The sequence below is a fragment of the Lepisosteus oculatus genome, chromosome 24 (assembly GCF_040954835.1).
Source record: "Lepisosteus oculatus isolate fLepOcu1 chromosome 24, fLepOcu1.hap2, whole genome shotgun sequence".
NCBI classification, from domain to species: domain Eukaryota; kingdom Metazoa; phylum Chordata; class Actinopteri; order Semionotiformes; family Lepisosteidae; genus Lepisosteus; species Lepisosteus oculatus.
Window position 1 is genome coordinate 11,194,820 of NC_090719.1, and position 26,839 is coordinate 11,221,658.

A 26,839-nucleotide genomic window follows, 5' to 3' on the forward strand; every position below is an offset into this window, starting at 1 on the left:
GAGACTAGACAGAAAATGAGCAGGCCATTTCCAACACAAGGCATCCTGGGATGTGTAGTTATCCCCCTGCCCATAGGAAACTACACATTTTTAAAGAGACAGTGTCATAGAGGGTAGTGGCTTCTTAAAACTCTAGGCCCAAAGTACATTCCCTCTATGACCCTGTCCCATATTGTGTCACATTATTCCCAGGAATGCAATGCAAAGATGTACAGTATATGCATGGAAAGGCACTCAACGTTCCTTGTTAAATTTCCTTCTTGTACCCTATCCTGTACCCTGTCAGAAAATGTCTGTGTCAGCATTTTCTTGTCAGTGTCTTGTCTGTATTTGCACCGTAGACCTGGAGAACGATATTTCGCTCCTCTATATACTTGTATATGGCTGGAATGACAAATAAACTTGAGCTTGAAATGCACACCACTTACAATCAGTTTAATAAAAATACATTCAAAGATGTACCCTATATGAACGTGTGCTATAGGCCTAGAGCCTACCCAGGAGGGTGTTGGATAGGTGACAAGTAGTGATTAAATATTCTACTCCCTCAAATGGCAGAAGGCAATGTCTTGGAATGTTGATCGAATGTTGATCGAATGATCGAATGTGCAAAGTTACTTTCTTATGTAACTTTGTACATATTGAACAAGTTACTCCTGAAGTTCAGATTGGAGATTGGAATTGTTGGTACAGAGCCAGTCTCTGCCATTAGTGAAGTGTGGTTGAGAGCTCTTAATGAATACTTAGCCAAGCACCGCTAAAACAGGATTGGGAAAATATGGCAGATTCCCCTGATCAGTGTTCATCGTTCCCTACTCCTGTGGTTTAGTACCTGTGAGCTTGTGATAATATTACTCAAACTGGTTTGTCCTCTTCCAGCTTCCTGGTGCACAGTTCAACACTTTGCTATTTTTAAATAAGCATGTTATTGCTAACAGCATCATCTTCTTGATGATGTATATTTGTATATTTGTATATTTATTATGTTGAAAATAAAGCAGCTGTTTTGTTTTAAAACAACGCTATGATTGTGTGGAACAGTGCAACAAAGAAGAAATGCCCCAGTGTTCTTCTGACTCTAACTAATATTCAGAATTTCAGGATCTTTTTTTTTATTCCGTTCTGTGATTTGTGCTTCTGTTCACCCTGTTTACCAGTTGGAAAAAGCTGGAAAAGAGAATTCATTTTTGATTTGCTCTCAGCTTTAAGCTCCATATTTAATTCTAAAACATTGTACTTGTAAGTCAAAATGTGGATAAAACCTAGGCTTAAAGACATAAAAGCTGTTGAATAAAGCTCCAGAAAAACACTAGCTTCTGGCAATTACATGTTTCTGATTTCCATTTACTGTTATTTGTGCATCTACATAATTTGTGAATGTCAGTTTTACATTTCCACATTTAATAATATATACTGTGCATCAGATGAAGCATGTTCCCTCTGATTAGCTGTTTACACTCTGCAACTGAGGCCAATTCAAGAAATTTTATTTTAGAATTATCAGTATGACACCATGATTTTCCAAAGTATTTGCCATTAATTTATTTTTACAATATTTTACTATGTTTTGATAGCTGATAGCTGATAGCTTCGTTGTATCAGCTTTCCACTAGTAATATGTTTTTAGAGCGACACTGAATTATATCCAGTAGTCCTTATGGTAATGTCCTGAAAGGGATACTCTCTAGTTGCTTTCCCTTTCTGAAACAAAGCTTTTGGCTTGTACATAGAGATAAATGGAAAACAGACAATGTTGGAGCTGTACTTTAGTGGTAAAAAGAGCTGCATCTACATCCTTAATCGGTTATCAGTACATTGTAGTGGATTTCAAAAGATCTATATCTAGTAATCTACTGCAGATTGCATTTACTTTGTAACAAGGAAAGTACTTTCCCATGGCAACAAGTTATGTTTTTACCTATACAGTAACAAGGGGTTATAGGTATAATAAACTGGAATCGGTGATAGTTATAGGTAGGGCTTGCACTGCTTTTCAGAGCACAGTATGAGACAGGATCTAGCAGTCTTGTCTAAAAGTAATGAGGTATCTATTTTCTCCTTTCCTGAGCCTTTTACTGACATGTAATATTACAAATTTAATTCTCACCAACAAAACCTTGTGTTCCATTATCACTTCTGAAGTCTGCATCATGATGTGAATAAAAGGGTGTGTCTGTATTGCTGCATATGCCATTTTCATGCTTCCTTGTCTATTTGCAGGTAAATGTATTCATTTGTTTATTTTTCTCACTGGGACCTTCAGCATTGGAATTCACCAGTTTCAGAGTGTCGAAGCGATAACTTTTCAGATGTTTCCGATCAAAGCGTCTCGGAGACACAGCCTGAGGCGCCTGGTGAGATGTGATTAAGCAGGCCGTTTCCTTTCTTGAGAGGATCACAATTACAGATCAGATAACTTTGCGTCATTTCAGACAGAAAACCTACAAGACAGGCTGAGGTTGTAAGAGCTGTCAGAATGCTGTCTGGGCTGAAGTGACAGTGCTTCAATGATACTGACTAGCTCAGTTTGTGTATAGCCTGTTAACTAGCACATTTCCTAGAAGTCTTGGTCATACTGTCACATAACGCTGTCAGATTTGATTCCCACTACAAACTACTGTATCTGCCTTAAGGTTTGTCTTCATTAAGTATAGTATACGCTGCGGAGTGGACTATTAAACCAGAAACGTACTTTTTTTGTAGGGATTTTACGTTTTTGATGTTTTTGAGGTGATCTTTTACAACTGTGAGTGCATTTCTGGAAGCATCACATTTACAAATCAGGAATTTGGGTGGAAAATAAATTTACTTTTAAATGAATATTGATGTAAAAACAGTACTAACAAGGTTGTGCCAGGTTTTGTGTTTTTCCCCCGATTGTAAGGTGTTTGATTGGGAACAGATGGCAAATGTGCTGTACAGTAGGTAATGTATTGCTGTCGGTCTTGAAAAAGATAAAGAAGTGCAAAGAGAAAAAAACAAAACCTATGGTTATATAATATGCAGTAGTTTCATATTTGTATACGTTGAGGCCACAGAATGAATCAGGGCTTTCTACATGGCTATGCCAGATTGACCCACCACTTGCAGAACAGCTTAGAAAAATACAACCTCCTGGTACAAACAGAGTTCACATAATCCTGGACTGCATTTACAGTAGGTTGGTTGCTCTGTGGTAGGCAGAGAGCCACATTTGAAAACTGCTACCAGAAGCGCAGTAACATCTAGACCCACATTGTCTATTCAGCTCCCTCAGGGAAGACAGCAGTGGTCTGGCACTAATCGGCAGTGAATGAAAAGATGACCCAGAAATTAAAAGAAAATGTCTTTAGTTCCAAACATTACACTTCTAAAAGGCTAAACAAGTGCCGGTCTCCTTAGAGGACATTTGATTTGAATGTACTTTTAAGAAAATAGGTGTGAAAGTGCATGCTAGGAGTGAACATAAATCAAACCTTATTAAAGATGTTTAAGACATTTGTTCCCATTTTTGACTTACAGATGCAATTAGTTTTATATTATGATGGAATTATTATTTAAATTAGGTTTTTATTTTCCTTATATTCCGTTATATTACATCTTCTTTATAAATTAGATATGAGTTGTGTCAAAATTAGAAACCTCCTATTTTGTTAGTAGGGATATTTAATATTTCAGGCTCAGACATTGTGAATATTCATTTTTCCTTCATTGGTTCAGACAGGTTTAAATAAAGGCTTCCTGTTTTGATCACTCCCAGAAGCAAATGGCAGTGCTTACTTTTGTATTTGGATTCAAAATAAAAATATCTCTCTGTGTCACTGCTGTTCAGTATTACAGAGACTAGCATTTTAACAGGGAGAGAGAGCTTCTGCAGAGTGGTGACTTCAATAGCAGGTGTTGGCAACAAACTGTAGCTGGGATGTCCAATCCTATTCTGGGCTGCTGATGTGTCTGTGTGTTTTCATTCCAGCTCAGATGGTTACCGGCTTATTTTCAGGTGCTATTCCTTTAAAGAGACTAAGAAAACCTCCAAATTCACTGGCACTCTAGGAAAAGGATTTGAAACCCCTGGGTTAAAGGATTGTCATACGGAACCTTTAATCCATGGGTCCAATCAATTAGAGAGCAAGTCTTCACATGAATCGAATGCTGAGGTTATCAAGCATTAAGACGGTTCCTTTTAAGACTGAAGTCACAGATTTTAGCTCTTGCCATGTGGTAGACTATAATAATTCAGCTTGTCTTTAAACACAGTGTCTGACTGAAATTCACAATCCATTCATCCCAAAATGAAGTCTCGCAATTTGATGGGCTATCTCCTTCCAGCTGGTTATTGACTGATGGATTTATGGTTTTCAACACAGAAGGGGCTTTGTATATTCTGTATTTTCACTTTCACACTTGTTCACTTCTGTAAACTGTGTTCGTGATTCAGAGCTCATTTTGTTGTCTTAATTTAAAGCTATCGCTCTTCATAGTCATTGGTTACAAAACTACAGCGTAGTTGTGGTCAAGAAATACAAGGCATATTCGGGATGAAATTTCTCTGTTTAATCTCCTGTATGTTAAACCTAAAAGGTTTACATTTAGAAGCTGAACAGTCCATTTTCTTTTTGTTACACCAAAAATTGCTGCAGCTTTAAGTAGCAAAAAAATACTCACTAATCTTTAATATGCACTTGCTGCCAAGCTTAGAGAAAATACAGTGTATTCTTGTGTTTAGAGCTTAAGGCAGTGCAAGTAAAAATACACCTGCTTTGACTTTTAATTTTCATGCAAAGTGTGGGGAAAAGTAAATAGATACAGTCTCAGGAGTCAGACGAAATGTAATAAGAAGGTTCAGGCTCTTGCTTTCGAAAGAAACACATTTTTTTAAGACTGTAATACTGTGCTGAATTATGTATGGCAGCATCGTAGCCTAAGGATATAAGAAGCTAATAGTGACACAGTATTATATTCAAGGTAACTATTACTGCTTTCAGTGTTTGTACTGCAACAAAATGTAAATAGAAACATACTATCTGAGTATGTTTGTTCAGCTATGTGTTGGATCTCATTTGTAGGTTCATACAAAGTGCAGGCAGCTTGTCTATTCTACACTCCATTGCCACTATTTCCACACGAGAAGCATTTATAATTGCTCTTTTTAATTTAGGTTTTTTATTTGTGTAGGCTGTCTCTACAGAGGCTGGGAAGACCTCTTCTCTTTTGTTAGAATTCCCTTGAATCAGTACAGTTATCTGCTGAAATTTTGCACTGCACTGTTCAGAAAATGTGAAGCATTTTCACTTATTACCTGTGAAGGAAACCCAATGGACTGAGTGGGCAGTGATTTTAATGTTGGAGCAGCATGTCAGGATTCATTTCCTTAGTTTAAATACTTTAGATGAGAACCCTCTAGCAGGCGTTGTGTGAAAAATGAATCCCAGATGTCGGTTAACTGTCAGCTAAACTTCAATACGTTTGCTCCCGTTAAATATTGATTTTAAAATTCTGACGTCATGAGCATTTGTATTTACCAGTTAAATGTTCTGCATATTATATACTGTAGTAATATGTCATATTACTTTGTGAGAAAATAATGCAAATTTGCTCCACTTGCATCTTAATCCAACAGTAGTAAATTAAGTGACAGAACCGAGAGTAAATTTCATAGTTGCAACTCTAAAAGTGAGGGATGATTTTCTGTTCCAGTAAATCCTTGTGTTCAAATATATGTTTCTCCCTATTTTCAATTGCAAGCTAAACATGACTCTAGAGATCAGTGCATGACTGTTGATGTGCAGTATAATGAATGTACACTTTGTTTGGTGAAACATTTTTAATTATTAGCACTCCAGGTCTCTCTTAAACCTCTGCTAACAGTTGAGCTCAGCTTGAGCAATAAAGCTTAAATAACAACCCCTATTAGCTGTGTGGTAACTGTCAAGTAATACAGGTCATTTTTTAAAGAGTGAATTTGTGGAAAGTGTACAGCAGACAGCATTGATTCGATGCAGATGCACTGATGGAAAAGCACTAAAAAGTCTAAAGACTGGTAGATAAATGGAATTATCAAATAGGCACGCCTGTCAGCAATCAATTTGAAATGAGCCAATGTAATGTCGAGAGAACCTCACTCAGGCCAATGCAATGCTTTTGCAAGTGGAACAGACAAGGATAGATTTAGCAGTATTGAGCCAGTGTGTACAGTATGTCACTGAATTTGGGACTCTCAGTCTGAATTATGTGGTTATAACATAGCAATACAGCTATTACTAGGGGATATTATTTGTTTATTCTCTTTTTCTTTTTCTTTTTCTTTTTCTTTTTCTTATTCTTATTCTTATTCTTATTCTTATTCTTATTCTTATTCTTATTCTTATTCTTATTCTTATTCTTATTCTTCCTGGCTAAAGCATCGTGAGAGAGCCCTCTAGCTGTGAATACTGGTTAACATGGGATCTGAACATCCTAGTTTCTTTGTGAGCAAAGTGGACAAATGTCATTCATTTATTCTCAAGTGGGCAGTCTACACATGGTCAATTAACAGGGAAAATAAGGACATGAATGGGAGGACTCATTGCAAACTGTCACCTGGCAGCCCTGAAAATGATAGATGATGATACATGTGCATGAAAAACCGACCAACAAATGAAAAATGTTCCATCTCTCCATAGAGCCAATTAATTTAGTATGTATTTTATATCTGTTTCTTGAACATGCTGTATATGGTTAGAACATTTTTACATAAATGGTATTTATGTGTATGGTAAGGTATTATTTTGTAAGATATTTCTGTGGGTTTGGTAATTAGTGCATATTTATAAGACATACTGTAGTTTGGCCTTTATTCAGTTCTATCTTGAATTTCCAAGACCACTAAACAACAGGTCAGAAGGAAAGGAGAGACCTTCTGCAGAAAAGTGAAAAATCGCTTTACCTCTTCAATTAAGAGGGAACTTTAGGAAGAATGGATTTTACATAGTGCCATTTAGCCAGGACACTGTTGTTAACACTCCTACTCTTCTAAAAAGTGTCATTCATGATTTTCATTTACCAAGTGGTCAGGACCCAAGCTGAAAATTTCAAACAATGATACTTCCTACAGCATAGTGTTCCCAGTCACTATTCTGCAGAACTGATTTTGAAATTCTGGTGTAAGCAAAGAGTGACACCTTCTGGTCCACTAACACCACTTTCAGCAGCACAACGTGTTTCCTTAGAGATACCTATACCAGTATTGACCAGACACAGCCCTTATGTACTGAGATCAGAAGATGGTGACAGTGCTACAGTATGTAATATGTGGGTTGCAAAATAAAGTTCAAAAGCATTTTCTTTCCACAAGGAAAATTATTGAGTTTTTTTTAATGAAACCCACTTTAGCTGAATTTATGCTTTGGAGAAATTGATAGGGTAATGACATAAGATTCCAGATTTCTACAAGTAAAATTCGAGATAAAAATATTATCTAAAAGCCTCAGTATAAAATTATTTGGTAAACCTGGCAACCCTGATTATGATAGATATTTGATAGATATATAGATATATATTTTCATCTTTTGGAGAATATGTTTAGAGAATACAGCCCCACCAAAAAATGATTTACAAAATACAACTGATTTAAAAAAAAAACTTAATGTACATTAAATTTAGAATAAACTAAATAACAAAATACCTTATAATTTAGAAAGCTAGACAGAGAAGTAACTGAAACATAAGTCTAGACATCTGACAACAATAGTTTTAAATAACCGGGTTTATGCCCTCTGCCACATACATAAACTCTGCTGTTCCTGTTCCAGGATCCAAGTGCAAAACAAAAAATAAATATTGTGGAACAGATTTTCAATCTCTGAGATTAAGTTTATTGTTTATCTCTCCCAGGCCACTGCAGTATTGCAGCAATAGGTTGATTTGCATACCGACAGGCAGTCATATTTAGAGGTGTAAAACGGGAATTAATTACTGAAATAATACCAGAAATATTAACAAAATTGCTGTTCACTGACAGAGTGCTTATCAACATATAGTTACAATTTATGATATAGTTACAAAAGATATAGTTACAATTTATGTTTAACTGTTAAAAGATATGATGAAGTAAACCTCATATTTTAAAGACTTGTTAGTCAAAGTTTGATTGCTTTTTAGTTTTTGTTTCTGAAATTAAAAGTGGGCTATCATAATCAATGTTTTGGTATGCCCATCTGGACAAGATTAATTTGACTTAATCAAGATTGATAATGGCTGTACTCCTACCTACTACTAAGACAGTATCTTGTAGACAAAACTTCACTCAAGATGCATCAATTACCCCCCTATGTATCATTACCTTATTTAATGAAGAGCTGAAGGGGGAAATAGGCAGCAATTTATCCCGGATTCTTTGCAAATTGTTTCTGTCCACTGAGGTCTGGAGAAAATGGATTTGATGGATTGGGTGGCAGTGACCTGACTGCAGGCACAGGTTCGAGGCAAGCTAAAATTATTACACCTCTCAACAGTTCATCTCCAGATATATTTCGGACCTTGTAAATTAAAATGGATTGCTTCGACAGGCAGTAAACACTAGCACACCAGGCTGAAGTGACTATGCTGAAACCCTATGTGGAATTACAGGTTGAAATTATGAGAGGGCAGGTTCAAGTGTTTTATAATCACAATGAAAATCAGTTTTGTGGGTTGGGTTTTTGCTTGTTTTTGTGTTGGGCAATAGTGCAGTATCTGTGAAGTAGTCTTTACTCTTAGGTTCGAGGAGACCACTTTATTTTCTATCTAAAACTGTTTCAAGGGGGTATTTAAAGTAAAACCTTTTGGACTATTTTGCAAAATGATTCTAGGGTGTCTAACAGTGCATTTATATCTGAAATTTAAGTAAAAGCCATTTGCACAAATGCTTCTAGAAAAAAATGCATATATCATTTATTGATTCATTGTGAAATTTTATATAATTGATTTAAACCTTGTTATTGCACTGAAAATGTACTTCCATGCATCAATTTTGTCACAACAAGCCTGTTTCTAAGGGCCTTATTAAAAAATGAGTATGCTTATTTAAACAGTCTGCTGTTGCTGATCGAAGCTCTCAAAAATTAAACAATCAGCAAACGCAGGACCCCTTAGTTGATCTAAATGAATCATTGTGCTCCAATATTGTATGAATAAAAACAAATCTATACCCTGAGATCCGGTCTAATTAGAGGCTAGCTTAGAATGTTTTTAGCCAACTTTCTAGAGTGCGTGGTAAAAACACAATTACTGTATCATCTAATACAACTACTAATGATAATTTTGTTTTTCATCTCAGATGATGCATTTCACACACAGGAAGGGAGACATTTCTCACCCACCCTTGAAGTGCAACACCTACTGAATATGGTGATGTACATTACTGTGGAGCAGTCATTGGAAATCAGCAGCTCCACTGATTGGCTCATAGGGTGGAAAAGTTGATTCATCAGTTGAATTAATGGGGCCAGGCTGTACAAACCCAAGATCTGCTAATAGAATTTAGCTTAGACACTGGGGCCACCTGCTCTTACAAACTGTGCTGTGTGATTTTTAATGCACAAGTAGTCAGGACACCAGTTTAGCATCTAATCTAAATGCTACCACCTTTAGCAACATGTCCTATTTGATAGCAAGAATGCCACCTATTTGTCCAGAATTAATTTAATTAAAAGTCTCCTATTTCAATATTGACCAGATTCAGCCTTGCTTAGCTTCTGAGAGCTGATGTGATCAGGCTATAGGGTGGTAACAGTCCAGTGAACATGATAACCTCCACTTATTTTTTTTAACCTTTTTAGATTCTGAAGTTCTCATATAATGTCTTTTTCAATCCTGCTAATCTAAAGCAGACATAATCTGATCCCTCTGTTGACAGGCCCAGTGATCTTCTTTTCCACTTTTAACAAGGCCTAGCATCGCTTAGCCTCTGAGTAGTGATGCGATCAGGCTGCATGACGGTAACACTGCTGTCAAATGTCAAATGAGGAGCTCTCCGAACCCTTTCAGATAAGTTTCATACAATGTCTGAAATAGCTCTGCTGAAGGTGGCTAAAGATCTCCTTATGGATTTAGACTCGGATGAGTTATTTATTCTTGTTTTATTGAGTCTTAGCACTGACCCCGGCACCATTAACCATGCAATCCTCCTAAATTGACTAGGAAACTATCTTGATCTTTCTGAAGCTGATTTTACTAGGTTTGGTTCTTATTTTCTTAATTGATACTAATTTGAGAAAATTGGACATACAGTACAGCCTCTGAAAGGTCTTTTTAGCTATTTCTGGTGACCCACAAGGCTAAGGCTGGGTCTTTTTTGTTTCAGATAATCTGTAATCCTGGTAATAATTTTTATTCTTATGATGATTCAAATATTTACTTACAGTATCAAACAATTCAGTAGAGACAACATAAAGATGTCACTGTTGGGGCCTGCATACAACCTGCATATGATTTAAACATAACAATGGGGGGTAGTCTGAACTGGTTAAATGAAAAATATCTGTGTAGTATTACTAGAGTGTCCTTTTTCACATGCACAATATTGCCTGTTTAAGTCCCTATCTTGTCCCGACAGGTGAGAAACTGGTTCATACCCTTTTTACTCTTGACCAGATTGCTGTAATGCACTGTTTCTTGCTGCCTCTGAGTATACTGACATAATTCTTCTGTGTACTCATATGCTAGAAATCTAACTAGATCTAAGTCCGGCAAGTACATCACTCTTGATTTGGCCACTGTTTGTGTATTGGAATCCAGTAAAGTTTAGGATTGATTTTAAATAAAGGATAATTAAATCCTTCTTCAGGCTTATAGAGCCTAAAGTAATCTGGCTTTTTGCTGCCACAGAGACAGCTTAACTATTATACTTCATCCTGACTTCACCATTCTTTGGATTCTGGTTTGCTATATTGTACATCCCTTTCATGAAGCTCTGTGCTTTGGGCAATAAGGCTTTCACGGGTCTCCATCAAAACTGTGGACTGCTCCACTTGAGGCATAAAATATTATTTTAACCTTCTTTTTAACAAAACATCCTTTTAAATTATTTTTCACATGGTATGCTTTTATACGTTTATATATGCCAGTGTATTATTTCCTTTGGATCAATGCTTATTAAATTGTAGAAGCTGAAACGCCTTAACATGAAATGCATTATATTAAATAAAATAAATATTCTTCAATTAACATACAATGGGGACAAAGAAAACTAGCTATATCTGTGTGTGTACATATATATATACTGTAATAGTGTCGGGTTTACGTGTACTGAGCACCGGCAAAGCGCGTCTTCTTCTTAACCAGGGAGCGAGCGCTGTGGCGGTGGGTAGTCGTGTCGTAAAGCGATTCTCCTTCGTTATATACGACGTCGGGTTTTTCATTAAAGGGAAAAAATAATACTATCGTAGCTATTCCGCTACTACGCTGGTTCAGAGCTTGAACCCCGTCCGTGCCCTCGTGGGGACCTTAAATAGCAAACCTGATGAGCCTCAGGCGCTGTAGCCGCGCATTCCCACATAGTAGGAGTAGGAAGTGCATTGGGAGGTGTGCTCCACTGTCACACTTATTACATTTTTACATTTCTGTTTCATGCTACATTACAGCCTGTGTCCGACATACATCAACCTTTGAAGTCTGTTGAATGCACATATACTGTATGTGATCTGGGTTAGTGAGAGGTCAGATAATGCAGTTAAGATAATGTCAATACCCGTCGATCGGTAAAGTGCTAATATAGCACTCAACCATTAAATGACAAAACCAGATTTTAAATTTAAGACTATTAGACCCTAACTCTGTTACACGTAAGGCAGAAGAAGCAACAGTTAGAAATAGAAAAGAGTAATAGAAAATAAGAGAATAAATAAAAGAGAAGAGCAGAAAGATATAGTCCCTAGTTTAAAGGAATACCCAACTCTAACAAGCTAAAATAACTATATTTTCAGACTTGAATAGAGAAGACTCTGAGAGGCTCAAAATCCTCAAGGGCATTGAAAAATTCAGTCCATTGGACTTCTTCAGAATCGGCACTGAAACATGAACCAGGTGATAATCGTGAGAACTATTGAGGACATTTTATAAAAAGCGAGTGTCTGGAAGAAGATAGCAGCATTGTTACTAAAGATGAAACCCTACTGTAGCTCATTAAAAAATAGGTGGAAGAGATCCTCTGATAATGTCGCTACTAGCAACAAAATGACCTTGATGGACCAAATGGCCTCTTCTTGTTTGTAACTTTTCTAATGTTCATATATTCTTTTTCAAAACTAGTCTCCATTAGTTCTATTTACTGTGTAAGAGCAGATTCCTACCACATTCCTGCTAGCGTTTACAGTTTTTATCCATTCTTTTTTGTCATTATAGTTCACCATACACATGATATAGTATGGTATTTGCTGTCAGTCTTGTTTTCTAGCAATCAGCATATGGTTCCAGCATCTCTACAGAATTAATACAGACTACAAAAAATAATTTCATTAATGTGTAGTATGGCCATTCGTGAGGAAAAGAGAAAGTACCTGCCCTTCAGGTCCATGTACTGTATATTTCACATCACAATTTGTATTTGACAGCAACATTTTGTTTTATAAATTATTTGTACAGTATGTGAGCAATTATGTCTGTTTCAAGAGAAGTGGTTTGCGGTCAGTATCTGAATGTGCTGAACTTCTGGAATAAGGTTAAGAGCCACTGGATATGACAACATTTTAAGAAAATGCCAGGTGATTGTTTTTTGTAAACTGGAAGTTTGCAACGATGCATTTTAATCCATGAGATTGGTATAAAGAGAGCTGCGTATCCAAATAACTTTAAACTTGGTGGCACTGCGATGACAATATAAGCTGCAGCACCAGAATTTGAGGTAAAATGAGCCCGAACAGGTCTGCCTGTTAGGGACTCTAAGCAGCTGGAGCTTGATTTCACTTGGCAGAGCAAAGGCTGCTGAGCTGGCCAGAAGTTACCAATGTTGATTTAATTCTCTGTAATCAAAATTATGTAAAAAATAGATTTGTACATAAAACATAAGGTATTAATGTACAGATGTAACAATATTATTATTAATGTACGATGTTACACACGCTGTGTCCGTGATGATTATGAGAGGTTCGATGAGGTAGTTGTGCTAAACGTCCTGGTTAAGGGTCATAAGAGTTGTCTAGTTTTCAACAGAGGCAAAGTCAGAAGTAGGCTTGTTAAAGAAAGCTGTAGTCTTTGGCTGATTAGATATCTTGAACACCTCTGTACCCATTCCTGTAAAGCGAGATGGCACTTTCGATCTTTCTGCTGAATTTCAATCAGTGCACCTCAAAGTGCTGGTGCACCTCAAAAATATGGTGGATGAATTTGTTTTCCAACTTAATGCCATTTACAGATTAGAGTAGCTGTAAACTGAGGACAACATCGTCCAGGTCCTCCTTGTCACCAAACCATGCTAGTTCTTTGAGTTGGAGAAGCCTTGGAAGTTGTTGACCACGTCAGAGCAAATGGTCAGTGCACCTTAATAGTTACAAAGCAGTTGGCAATGTTAAACTTGTGAAGGTGTCTTTTTAATTTGCTTCCAAGAGGCAAAATTGTAGAAGGTATTGTGAGAGAGTGTAATGTGATTAAATACACAACTTGACTTCTGTGTGAAGCCATTTCCTTGGTAAGGGCCAGTGAGTGAATGGTCCTAGTCGATTCAAGGGAGTCAGACCATCTCAAGCATGTGTTGCAACAAGTAATAAAGTGCGTGAGCAGAGGAATCAGACCCATGCAAGAATGTGTTGTGGCAAGTACGCAAGAAAGGGAAAAATGAAGACACTAGAAGGAGCGAATTCCAGCAGCAGTTCCAGAGGGGATGGAGCAACTGAGCAGTAGGTTTGGTTGTTTCTATGTCAGCATGCCAATAAAAAGGAAGACAGTGAAAGTGTGACTGGCCAAACGAAATGACAAAGAGGAGGTTCTTACCACTGCTACTTACTTAAAAGGGGAGCTCAGACCTGTGTGGAAAACCCGTAGCTGTGTGTGGAGTATGTAAAAAAGTGTTTGGTTATATGAGGTGGCTTAGTTCCCCGAAACAAAACCCCACTGTCAGAGTGTAATAGCTTCTGAAAGTAGAGATGTACCTCGATCAAGATGCTGCATAAATGAGGTGGCAATCTTGGGCAAATACGCAATTTCAGCATTGGGATGGGTTGGTCTGAGAACTTTGGGGTGGCCTAGCGCATTATCCAAGATAAGGAGAAACTTGAAGGCCAAATTCTTTGACTACAGGTAGCTCTCAACACTGGTAATAGGCTCTTATTCTGGCTTTTCAAAGCAAATGAGAATCATTGGTTGCACCAAACTATCATCCAAAGCATTCAAACATGTGTATGGATTTAACCTATCATTTCCCGTTTTAAAACCTGGAACTGATTTCTCCTCCTTAGAGATGTCAGTTCAACTCACCACTAGCTTCCAAAACATGCCAGTCTCATCGCAATTAAAATCTGTCTCTGGCTTGTAATCCTGTATCCTTGGATTACCACAGTTAAAATTATATCTAATATTTGTCGAAAGGTCTCCTCCTGTTTAACCTGTTAATCTCCTGTTAATCTGTAAAACTCTGATTAATCAGTGCACTCTGTATGCAAGTCACTAGTTCAATAAGGGTGAAATGGATGAAATGTGACAACTTTGGTACATGTACTGTGTGTAGGAGAAGTAAAATTCTATATTAACTTATTGTCTTTAACAAATTACTTCAAATGGGCTAACGTCAAATCACATGAGTAGAGTATAATACATTATTTTAAAGCTTTGACACCTTTTATCCTTACAATTCAAATTCAGTGGAGTTTTCTAAAATAGCATATGCAGTAAATTATTTTAAATTCCTCGTAATCCTTTCTGCTGTTGAGAAATTTAAGGCTTTAATCTTGTAACCTCATCTTTGAAAGAGGAACTCTGTAAAAAAAAATCAATAGCCAAAAATGCTGAATATCTTGTGTGCACAATGTGCTGTTATTTTCAGTTGTCATTTCATATTGCCTTGATGTTATGGAAATAAATCAACATTGTATTTACCTCCTTTTCAATTAATTTTGGTACCATGTTAACCTAGAAAATTAGTTAATGTAAAAAGCCTCTAGGTGACAATGATAGACTCTTAATTTCATGGGAGATCTATAAGCACTTACTGTATAACTCAAACTGGGGCCTTTACAGGATTTTCAAATGGGTCCTCTTATTAAATTTAATAATCAATATTTTTTTGTGTGTGGGAGAGTAATCTCTTTCTATCTTTCCCCTCTGCCCTTGAATTTCGCATTCAAGCTTCCAGCAAAGTAGCTGTGATTTAACATTGTTTTAGGATTGCCCTTCCTTTGCCAACAAAATCCTGTTTGAACATTGCAAAGAAACCAGCTGTCTAATCAATAAACAGGTATGAAGCAGTGCTCTTTTTCAGAAATGACAGAGCTTAATTTCCTGAACAACCTAGAAAAAAACAAAACTCTTCATAACAGTGGCTTAGCAGAGCAAAATCTGGACCCTGATATACTTAAATTTTGGACTGGGTTGCTTGCTGAAGGGACAAAGAGGCATCTTTTTGTAAATATTTGAGATTCAAAAGGGGTTTGCTATTAGAGATACAGAGTCTAAACAGATGTATGAGCAGTAATCAGTGTAAAAATTACCAGTGCTTGGGGAAAGCCAGTATCATTAATGAAATATTAGGCAGGTGTACTCTAAGTGTTTCATTGAAATCCAATAAAATGTCCTCAGGCTTCAGTGAAAATCCATTTGACGTTAGTTTTTGCACAATGCAACAGAGTAGTCTATATCTAAAAGCTCCAGAGAGGGTAGATCTCAAACTGTGTGTTATAAATGAAAGCACTGAACAGTAAACCTGTTGTTCTTATGAACTAGAAATGCATATTTTTCCAAGCTACTATTGTTTCCTTTCCGGTAGATGACTGCTCTAGTCCAAAGATTATAAATAACTCTTCATTTTTTCCAGCAGTGTAATCCTTCATCTTAATGGTTTGCACTCATACAGAACAGGATAAACATTACCAACAGAGCAAAAAATTCACTAGGCTGAGCCCACAGCACTGAAAGCTTATCCCAGACTAAGGATAAAAAGAACATTGTTCCACCTGCTGCAGGTTATTTCACCCCTGCTAACAAAAACCGCAGAGCTTTCTTTTCTGACCTCAGAGAAGTCATGCATCTAGGATGTGAATCAAAACTGTCTCAAACTTCACCTCTTCTTAATGAGATGCAAACAGAAGGAATAATTGACTCAGCCCCTGTTGTTTTAGATGTGTTGTGCAACACTGGAGCAGGGTGTCTGATTCCATTAAAAACGTTTTCATTATCCTGACAATAAGCCTTTAGTCATCTGACTATAAGTCAGTCAACAGATGAATCAAATGATGTCTGCTTTAGCTTTGGTGATCATTGAAAAAGACATTGTTCATGTACCCACATTAGAACATAAGAGGAGACTGTTCCATCCATCACACTCACTTGAGTGTTACCACCTTGACTTCAGATCTCAGAAACCATCCAAGGCTGTACGTGGTCAGTCCTGGGATGTGAGACCTTCAAGGAAAACGTGGTTACTGTTGTGCAGTAAGTGGTTCCAGTGGACCAGGAGGTGACACTATTCCCTGTGGACCAGAATTTCTAATCCAATCTTCTCTTTTGACACTGCCGTAGGAAATGACATCCGTCAGATGAGATATTTATTGAGGTCTTGATTATTTGATTATTAAAGAATCCATGCTGCTGTTGATAGGTACTGTTACACCACCTTTCTGGATAACTTTCAATCTGTAAATGTGTCTACCTTTCCTCTTTGATTTATCTATTTATTTGTATCTATCTAAAACACAGTGGGGAGCTGCTGGGGCAGATTGGCTGCTCATTCACTTGGGGGCAGCACATCAGTTGTGGACAGTGTGGATCCCCTCCAATATTGAAAGCTTTTTAAGATTGAAAATAAAAGAACTATATTATTTTTTGTGCAATTACTGTAATTATTTATTATTTTATTTGCAAACAAAATTGTTATTAGTAATAATTTATTGAATATAGGACCTCATTCATCCATTTCTTGAGAGATCCTAAGGAATCAGTTTTGCCTGTGATGGTTGGTCAAGATACTGTACAGTACTTATTGTCCTTTGTGCATAGTAATTCTTTGTTTATATAAAGCATTTGAAAAAGAGTGAAGAAAGGAGAAGATAAAAATAAAGACATAACCCGTCTTTTTTTTGTCTGATGTTTTCAGTTTTATAATGTAGGAGTTAATGCTTTAATCAAAAATTAATACTGTTTACTGTTTGAAAGAGGTATGACCTGCTTCTATTTTGCTTTAAGCACTTTAACATTGACATTACATAGAAAGGAATGATTTAGATTTGTGTTGAATCCTGGGAGAATGTATGTCTGTTTTTATTTACAGCTCCTGTGCCTTGCACAGCAGAACCGTAGCCCTTTAGGGACTACTTGCCTGACTGTAATTTAAGTAGCTTTATTCCATTTTACCTTCCTCCTCCCTACAGTATGTAGGCTTGGGAATAAGCAGTTTTGTGATTGTAAAGCCAGGGGCTTTTACTTGAATATTTTGTATTGTATATATTTTAGTTCTGGGCTGTCAAGGGAACAGTTCTACACAGCTGAAATTAAAACAACAGGTTATCATCATAAGTTATATTTACTACAAAAGGTGTATTGTCTTTAGCTATTCTGGAGTATCAATCTGTAATGTGATGCACATGTGTGGACCTTTATCAAGAATTGGTGTAATGGAATGAGAATGGAAGAGATCACAGAGTCTGAGCACATAGAAAGTTACAACCATATAAAAAGTAGCAACTAGATGATGTTCTATTCATTATCTCATATATACTGATGGAAAAAAGAAACACAACACCTCCTCCTCCACACTCTGGCCCTCCCGTCTGCGTGGAACAGGCTGAAGAGTCACTAATCCGTGAAGAGGACCTGATGCCACTGCTGACGAGTCCATCGCAGCCTCTGTCTGACCCAAGCCAGTCGGTGTGACATCTAGGAGCTGTGAGCAGAGGGCCTCTGACCTGTCGCCTTGCTCAAAGGGCAGCAGCATGGAGCCTCATTGTCCTGTCACTGATGTGGTCATTGTGTCTGCTGGCAGTTTCAGAAGCAGTACGGATGGCAGATCTGAAACGATCTCTCAGATGGACCAGTCTGATGTGTCGGTCCTGCTCTGGTGTGGTCACACAAGGGAGACCAGATCTTGGATGGTCATCTGTCCTGCCGGTCTGCCAAAACTTTCTCAATGGCCCTCTCCCTTGCTTCTGGTGACATTCAAGGCATTATGGAATGCACAAAAAACTGACTAGCGTGGCCTTTTTCTTGCAGTGACCTAAGCTCTGAATTAAGGCCTTTTTAAAGATGACCTGATCAGGCCTTGTTCCACCTGGACCTCGTTGGGTAAAAGTGCACCTAACGAACTTTTGTGTGATTGGCAAGTTGCAATTCCTCACTGCACAAGTTGTATTGCTGGTCAGAGGGGTTAAAACAAATTGACAACTTTTTTGTGAAAATACATAGGCTATAACTATAATATTCTCATTCCAGAAAATGTTGCATTTCTTTTACCATCAGAAGATAACTTAAAACAATCATCATCACAATGAGATGGGCCTTAGGCAAAACCTTCTAGACATTTTAGAAAAATTAGACAGGTACAGAAAATACATAAAAACTCAGTTTCAGGGCAGTAGTATGGAATAATGTGTAGGACTCTATACTATAGACTACTATGCTTTTGGGTGGAATGCTGCTGTTGTACATTTGGGGCAAGGTACTTCTCTCACTTGTTCCATGAAAAATGGAAATTCCTTGCACAATCTACTGCTGTATAAACGCTACTCTAGGTCACCTTTAGAACTTGTTCTCAATTTACACGTCTAGTGTAATAAAGATGTAATAAATGTATTTGGAAATACCTCACGACAATATTTAGCAACAGTTCATTTCTTTTGGCTGATAACTGCTGTGAAACTGCACTTACTGTACAGTCATGTCTGGTGTCCTGTGTGTGTTTCAGGGATAACAACTTCATCAAGGACTTTCCCCAGCTGGCGGACGGGCTGATGGTGATCCCCTTGCCTGTGGAAGAACAGTGTCGGGGGATTCTCTCCGAGCCACTGCCCAATCTTCAGCTGCTGACAGGTGGGCTAAGGAGAATATTGAAGCCCGAAACTAGGATTTCAGGCTGCCTACTGTAGTCTTTATATCTGTTTCTGTTTCCTTTATTTTTAACGTCAAGATGCACATGCGGTAATCTACAGTAGTTCAGTATTTTGTCAATTCCTTAATTAATAATTAATTTCAATTCACCTTACTTCCTGTACAATGAAAATATAGTGATGCGTTCGTTCAAAGAACGTCTTCAAACTGAAGATGTCTTCAGTCACAGACATCTTACTTTGTGGTCACGTGAGCAATTAAAGTTGATATAGCTTTCGCTTACAAGAAAATCTATCCAGTACAGTTCTCTTATTTCATAAGAATATGTTAGATTTTAAAAAGCTATACTACATTCTGTTGGCTGGTTGAATTCACTGAAGCACTTGCATTTTAGGTAACTTCTCAATAGGTCCCCGTTCATAACTAAAGGCAACTAAAGGAATTGATATAGATAATGCTTAACTTGAATACATTGTGACTTATTTGCATTTCAAGGTAATCCTGCAAGCAATTATGCATTATTTCATGTCTAATTTATAGGATGAATGTAGCCACTTATTGTAAAGTGTTACTGTATAGTAATAAGCCAGGCAGGAGGTCTAACATAACTTGTGAGCTTTGGTTAAAATGAGGGATCCTCACATAATTCATTATTATTGCTTCAGAGAAGACAGACATTCATTCAGTTATTGTTGTATGTTTTCTGGGGGAGTTATGGAAGGTGTTTAGACTTCAAGAAAATGACAGAGGAGTTTCAGTCACTTGAAAGTGAAAGGAACACTGACTGAGTCATCTTCTGCTTGTCAAATGTTTTTTGCATACAGAATTGAGCACAGACTCTTTTGGTTATGCAGAGATTGAGGGAGGGGGCACTAGTGACTTTGAGTTTGGCATTTATCCAAATACACGTTCTGTTTGTTATCTGAGACTTTCAGCTTGTTATTTTACCGTTTCGAAAAATGATTATTTTAATAGGGGGATTCTCAAGGAAATGATATAAATTACAAGTCTGACATGGCAAGATTTGAATAATCGAAGGGTAATTTTAAAGTGGAATATGTTGCTTTTTACCCAGACAGTTGACATCTGGTATCCAGATCTGTTGGACAACTTGTGTTTTTCTGTGTTGAAATTGCAGGAGATGCAAAGTACAATGAGGCGATGGGTTACCCCATGGTACAGCAATGGAGGGTCCGCAGTAACCTGTACAAGGTGAAGCTCAGTGCAATCACACTGTCCACAGGTACAGTAACCCTTACAGAGCTTCAGGCTTTATCCGCTTCAAACTACTGTAGGTACTAGAAGAGTGGTGCAATTTCATGAAGCATTCTAACTTTCCAAAGTTTTGGTGGAAGCCAAACAGAGTCCTTCTGAATGTGGCACTTGGTAATACATTTATTATGACATAAACAGTGTAAACCAGTTTTAAGGCGTTCTAAAATTTAAAAATACAGCTGCTTTGATATATCAGGATTTATATATTCAATATTTTATTTAATTTTATGTAACTCTTTAGCATGGGTATTGAATTATCCTGCAGGGAAAAAGCACCAGTCGTTTGGAATAGAAGGGTTTGTAATTTACACAGACACATTTCCAACTAATTTTCCTGGTAATTACCTCTCCGAATGTCTGAGTATTTGTTTTTCACTTGGAGGTTGTGTGTTGCAGTGTGAAAATAAAGGTAAAATAAATTCTGATTGAATGTGTCCTGATTTCGGGCTGTTAGGCCACTAAATGTATTACTTTGAAAGGGTGTGTCAACTTTCTAAAGGCACTGTAGCTGGATGAAGCAGATTTTTTATTTTGTGGTATTTTAATAATACTGCTTATGACCATGCTTTAGGCAAAACCTATAACCTGTAGTAGTGCAGGAAGCTGGTGAACATCTTCCTGCCCCTGGATACATTTTTATTTCTAACATTAAGTATGCATTTTTTTTCCTGGAGCTGTTCCTTCAGCACCACATATTGATTTGTGGGAAGAATGTAATATATGGTAATATCAGGGGAGCAATTTTTCCAAAACCTGTTACTAATGACTTATTGCTTTCATAAAATAAGGAGGAGGTGACAAATTTGATTAACTTGAAGCTTCCATCAAGACAAAAGTTGAGTAAAGCAGAAATAAAATGGAATCTTAATTAAGTTTACCAAATAACAGAGGTTCTATTGCACGTTTAGATTTTACTCTAACTAATCAGGACTAATTCAGCAATGTTACTGTGAAATCTGTGATGTTTTGTGGGGGGGAAATGCTCATCACTAAATTATTTGTATTGATTGTTTTTATTAAGCCTTAAAACACTACAATCTTTTATGAAAGTGCTTTTAGTGTTGTTACTGTCTGAACAGGTTTGAAAAATGGAGTTGGAATTGTTTTTGGGGAGATTGCACATTGTTAAAATTCATAATCATAAATATGTTTATGCATCGTTTTATAGTGTGTTGTTTTACAGTAAAAACTAAATTGTTAAAAAAACAGACCTGACACAAATACAAATCTATACAAATAGAGGCACAGATGCTAATCAACACAGTTCCCCTTTAAAACTAAATGAGGAAAGCACATTACTTGTGTGACCTTAGATGAATAATATCTGTAGCTTTAAATACTGAAATGCAAATTGTTGTGTTGTACCTAAATAAATGTTGCTACTGAAAGTTAGCAAAATCTCTGAAATATCAGTTTTTCTGCTGTCCATAATTAGGTAAATATAAGCCAAGAATTATCTCCTAAGGCCACAATAGTAAACTTTCCTGATGTGTGTGTGTTCCACCACTGTGAGGAGATTCAACATTATTGCATGCCTCAGATGTTCATGTTTTTTATGTGACTGACATGTTTTGAATGGCAGATTAGGAATTTCAGACTGAAAAGTTCATAAATGGTTTTCATATTCATATACAGTAGTAGGTGAGAGAAAGAGTCTTTATTATCCCCGAGGGGACAATTAGTTTTACAGCAGCAGTGTTGGTGTACAGCTGGACAGAAAAAAGAACATGACATTAACAACAATATACAAACATATTTGTATAGAGTGTTAAGTAAGGATGTGGCTACTAGTATGAATGAGAACTTAAATCTATTGGTTTTGGAGTTGTGGAGTAACTTGTGCATTCTGATAGGAGTAACTGGAAATCATTTAACAAGGGGTGTGAAGGATTGTTACAAAAGGATTTTACTTTATGCAAAACGTGTGAAGATAGATGGTGGAGAGGGCTGGAAAATCTGCTGACATATTTTCACCAGGCTGCGCAGTTTGTTCTTGCCTCTCAGATTCAGGCTGCCAAACCAGCAGATCGGGGAAAAAGTTAGAACTCATTCGAGGAAGGGCCGATAGAACAAAATCAACAAGGAATCATCGAACTTAAAATGCTTAAGCTTCCATAAGAAAAAAAGACACTGTTATCCCTTTTTGAGGATCAAGTCACTATTGGCTTTGAAATTAAGCTTGGAGTCCACAACAGTCCACAAGTACATGTCTTGTTTTACCAGCTACACTGAATTGCCCCTGATTTAGGTTAGGGTGGGGGTGTGGGTTTTTCCTGAAGTCAATTATCATACAATATCTTTGGTCTTGGACGCATTTAGCTTGAGGGAGTTTTGTTCACACCAGGTAGCAAACTCATCAACAACGGGTGCTTGGCTCCTCTCGTTTGCTTGCAGCGGCCTACCATGTTAAGGTTCTCACTTTTATTTCTTTATCAATCATTTCTATTATACAGACGTGAGAGGGCACTGTGCGAAAGGGCTGTCTTGCCAAGGAGGAAATGTTTTCATATGCTTGTCTTATAAGCTGGTTTGTTTGTCCCCTACCAGACTTCTCTAAGATATTGAAGATGCTGAACATGGAGAGCACACGAGAGGAACTGCTGTCCTTTCTCCAGCAGTACGGCAGCCACTACATTGCAGAAGCTCTCTACGGCTCTGAACTCACCTGTGCCATCTACTTCCCCAGCAAGAAGGTGCAGCAGCAGCTCTGGCTACAGTACCAAAAAGGTAAGGGTAGCATTATACTGTATCATTATAGTCAGTCCTGCAGTACTCCAAACATGTTAAATCTGCCACTGGGTGTTGAAGAGACAAACACAGTAGTATGTTCTTCCTATTGGTAAAACGCTTTTGGTTTGTCTACAATATGTGACATTCTACCACAAAGGAGGGTTTCCAACCAAGCCGAGTCAGGACTAAAATGCATAATAGTCTTGGTGTCATATCATTTTTTTTTGTCAGGTATGAGCCAGAAGATACGGTTCCTTAGGCTTATCCTTGGATTACCATCATCATTATTTTATAGTGCACTTTTAATAATCACCCCAAAAGAATTAGAAGAGATGAAACAAGTAATATAGCCCAGTTGTTAGCACTGCTGCCTCACAGTGCTGGATGCCTGTGTTCAGTTCACTTCAGTGGAGTTTGTATGTTCTCCCCGTACAAATGTTTGTGTGTGTTTCTTCCGGGTGCTCCGGTTTCCTCCCACAGTGAAAAGACATGCTGGTAGGTTAAGTGGCTTTGGGAAAAACTGGCCCTGGTGTGAGTCTGTGTCCCAGTGTTTGTTTCTGTTGTCCACCTTGCGATGGACTGGTGTCCCACCCAGTGTGTACCCTGCCTTGCTCCTGTTGCTAGCCTGAATAGACTCCGGTTTCCCTGTGACCCTGAAAAAAGCAGTTTGAAAATGGATGGATGGAAAACAACTAATAACTGAGAAAAAAAACATCATACTAATAACACATGATAAAAGCATGATAAAATTCAATCTGAAGTAACAGACATCCAGTTTAAATTTAAAAGTGCTTTCTGGTTTTTCCCACAATGTATGAACACTGAAAAATCACCATTTACTTTCTGTAAATCATTACATGCCAGAGATATACTGTAAGACTAAACAGAGTAGTAGATTGTAAAAGAGGATTGCAAAAGTAGTCTGTTCTGTAGTAAATGTTAGGATGACAATGCAGAGATGCTAAGACTTCATTTACATCTAGAAGATGTTGTCAGACTTGCATGTAGTTAACATGCAGGCTGCTTGAATTATTTTATTATGAACACCAGCTTTTCTTAGCTATTCTACATCCATCTGAGAGAGAGAAGAAAAAATGAGGTTGATTTTATGCTGGTAAAATAATACACTCTAGTGGTATCACAAGTAATTGCTTCAAAAGGCAGATTGTAATCAGAAAGAACACAAAGATTCTTTATTTCTGTGCTAGACTGAGTAGCAGTTACAGCACTGAAGAAGTAAACAATTTCATGCATCTAAGCAGGAGACACAATCTGCATTTGCAGATTTTTTGTAACAACAAAAATGAGAGCAGAGGATAAAAACATTTGCACTGTGATTCTGCACTCTAGTGTTGAGTTTTGTGGGCAGGGATGTGTATAGAGTAAATCGATATTTTTTTCCGGACCTGATCCAAATGACTCTGGCAGTTCTACAACCCAACTTGTAACACCCTTAAGAACATGAAACAGAGAAGGATTACTAGCTAAAGGAAGGTGGACAGTTAATCTTTCCTTTCTGGACTGATAGCAGCTGATTGATCCCACTATTATGTGCATCTGCTTCTTGATGATCCCTGTGCCAGCTTCTCCTGTCTACTCATATTGCAGAACCTCAGCCCCACAGGGTATAGAGCACACGTGACGTTCTTAATACTGTAGTAATGGCAGTTTAGGCCAGTTAAATCAAATAGTTTAATTAAGTCATTGAGAATTTATGTGGCACACTCCTGTAGCTCTGTAAGAGTGAGATTCGGTGCTAACTTTATCATGGTAACTATTCTAGTTTGAAATAGTTTTATGATGATTCAGATACACATTAAACAAAGACATTTTTTTTCTTGTCAAGATTGCACCCTTCAGAAATACTGCGAAAGAACAATGAGAGCATGATTGCTGTGTGGTTCAGATTCATCTGGTGCAGTAAATAATGCTGTATGAACAGTATACTAGGGTAGTACATTATAAACTGTCCTATTTAAAATATGGATTCAACTCTAAGAAACGTACATAAAGCAATCACTTGTCTACAGCTTGTAATTGTGGCATAAAATGATTATGGATGTGCATGACTGTTAATACTTTGTTCAGGGTGAGATCAGCTTTTTTTTAACAGTTATTATCAGTAGTGCGTGGAACACAACTATCTCACTCGCTCTGACAGAAAGCTAGCAGAGATTGATTTTCTCACAGCCAAGATTGATACATTTTGAGACAATGATCCAGCTAAGCAGCATCTGCCAAACCCTGGGGCTGGTGGGGGGGTGGTGAGACTAGGGGGAGAGTTCCTCACGCTTTCTGAACTAATCATAACTCAGTTTTATAGTTTGTTGCCGTTCAGTCTGAAAGCTTGTAATTTGGCTGTCACATTCACAAATTTACCATTCAGTCATCATTGTTGGCATGCTCTTCTTGATATCTTCTGCCTTGTTTTTTTATGATAAATGCAGAAAATGATGTGTGTATAGATCAACATCAGTCACATTTACTACAATAATTTTCAGATTATTACAAACATAAACAGCACTGTTTAACCTCCTGCATTATTACTTACTCTAACCACCCCTTGGTATGAATATACACTGTAGTACAGTACATACAGTATATACATATTTTTACTACTGGTTTTTGATCTATTATTGGGCACAGTTCTTTCATATTTACTAAATCTCCAGGATTACATGCTGTATAGACCAGCCACCTGCCCACGACTGCGGTGATTTCATTGTTTTGCCTAGTAGTTTAAAAAGAGCACTGCTGCGGCACTACACAATAGATAGAGAAATGAGAAGAGGCCTCAGCAGTGCATTAAAGGGTAACTTTAGATAGGCCAGATAATGCCAACCCAGCATGGAATTAGGCCAGGACAGGAGAGTTAAACCCCTACTCTTTTGAAGAATGCCATGACGTCTTTAATGACCATGCAACTTGAACTGTCCTGACACTGCTCTTTCAGCATGGTATCCCCTTTTGCTATACTGTGGCATTAGTCTGTAAAGTCCATTGGGAAGAAAACCTACTACTTGCTGACCATCACCACTTAAAGCTGAGATCTGACTTTCTTGGTCAGGTCCCATCCCTTGAGCCTCCAACGCGATTGGGCTACAAGGAGGTAATGCAACATAGCACTTTTTAATTTTTTATTTGCCATAGCTCATTTCCTATACGGTTTGGGATTTACTGTGAATCTCAAGCTCTCTCAAGAGATTTCACAGGGATAAGACAGTTTTAATGTCTTGCAAAAACAGCAAACACCAGCTTTGGTGACGGGGTAAAAAAAAATGAAATCAGATTCTTGTATGCAAGTTGAAGAAACAAAAACTATATAAAAAACAAAAATAAATACATTACATTAACAATGCCTGGGAAAAAAAAACAAAGGCATTTTCACGGCCTCACCAATTTTGGTTCCTGTAATATCACATATTTTATGCTGGTATTTATGGTTGTGATTTGGAAGATTTTCTAGTACAGTATGTACTGTATTCTGTGAATCACTTTCTTGATCCTTTATTATGGCTTATTTTCTGGAAGTCAGGGTCTTAGGTGACTCTCAGTTATCAATATCCTCCTGAATTATGGTCTACATTTTTCCATACAAGCAATTGTATGTTTTCAGATTGCTTGTTATTTTCAGTAGCTGTGACCTTTCAAA

At 37.4% G+C, this 26,839-nt stretch overlaps 1 protein-coding gene across 4 annotated transcripts in view; it reads left to right on the top strand.

The window, feature by feature from the left end:
- The window catches only part of LOC102686174 (astrotactin-2), a 627,894-nt gene that overhangs the window by 423,814 nt on the left and 177,241 nt on the right, over positions 1-26,839 (top strand). For all 4 annotated transcript variants that reach the window (XM_069183294.1, XM_015367152.2, XM_015367153.2 and 1 more), the window contains 3 exons: positions 19,040-19,164; positions 20,321-20,425; positions 23,005-23,184. In XM_069183294.1, the coding sequence (XP_069039395.1) occupies positions 19,040-19,164; positions 20,321-20,425; positions 23,005-23,184 (410 nt within the window). The remainder of the gene's footprint in view (positions 1-19,039; positions 19,165-20,320; positions 20,426-23,004; positions 23,185-26,839) is intronic.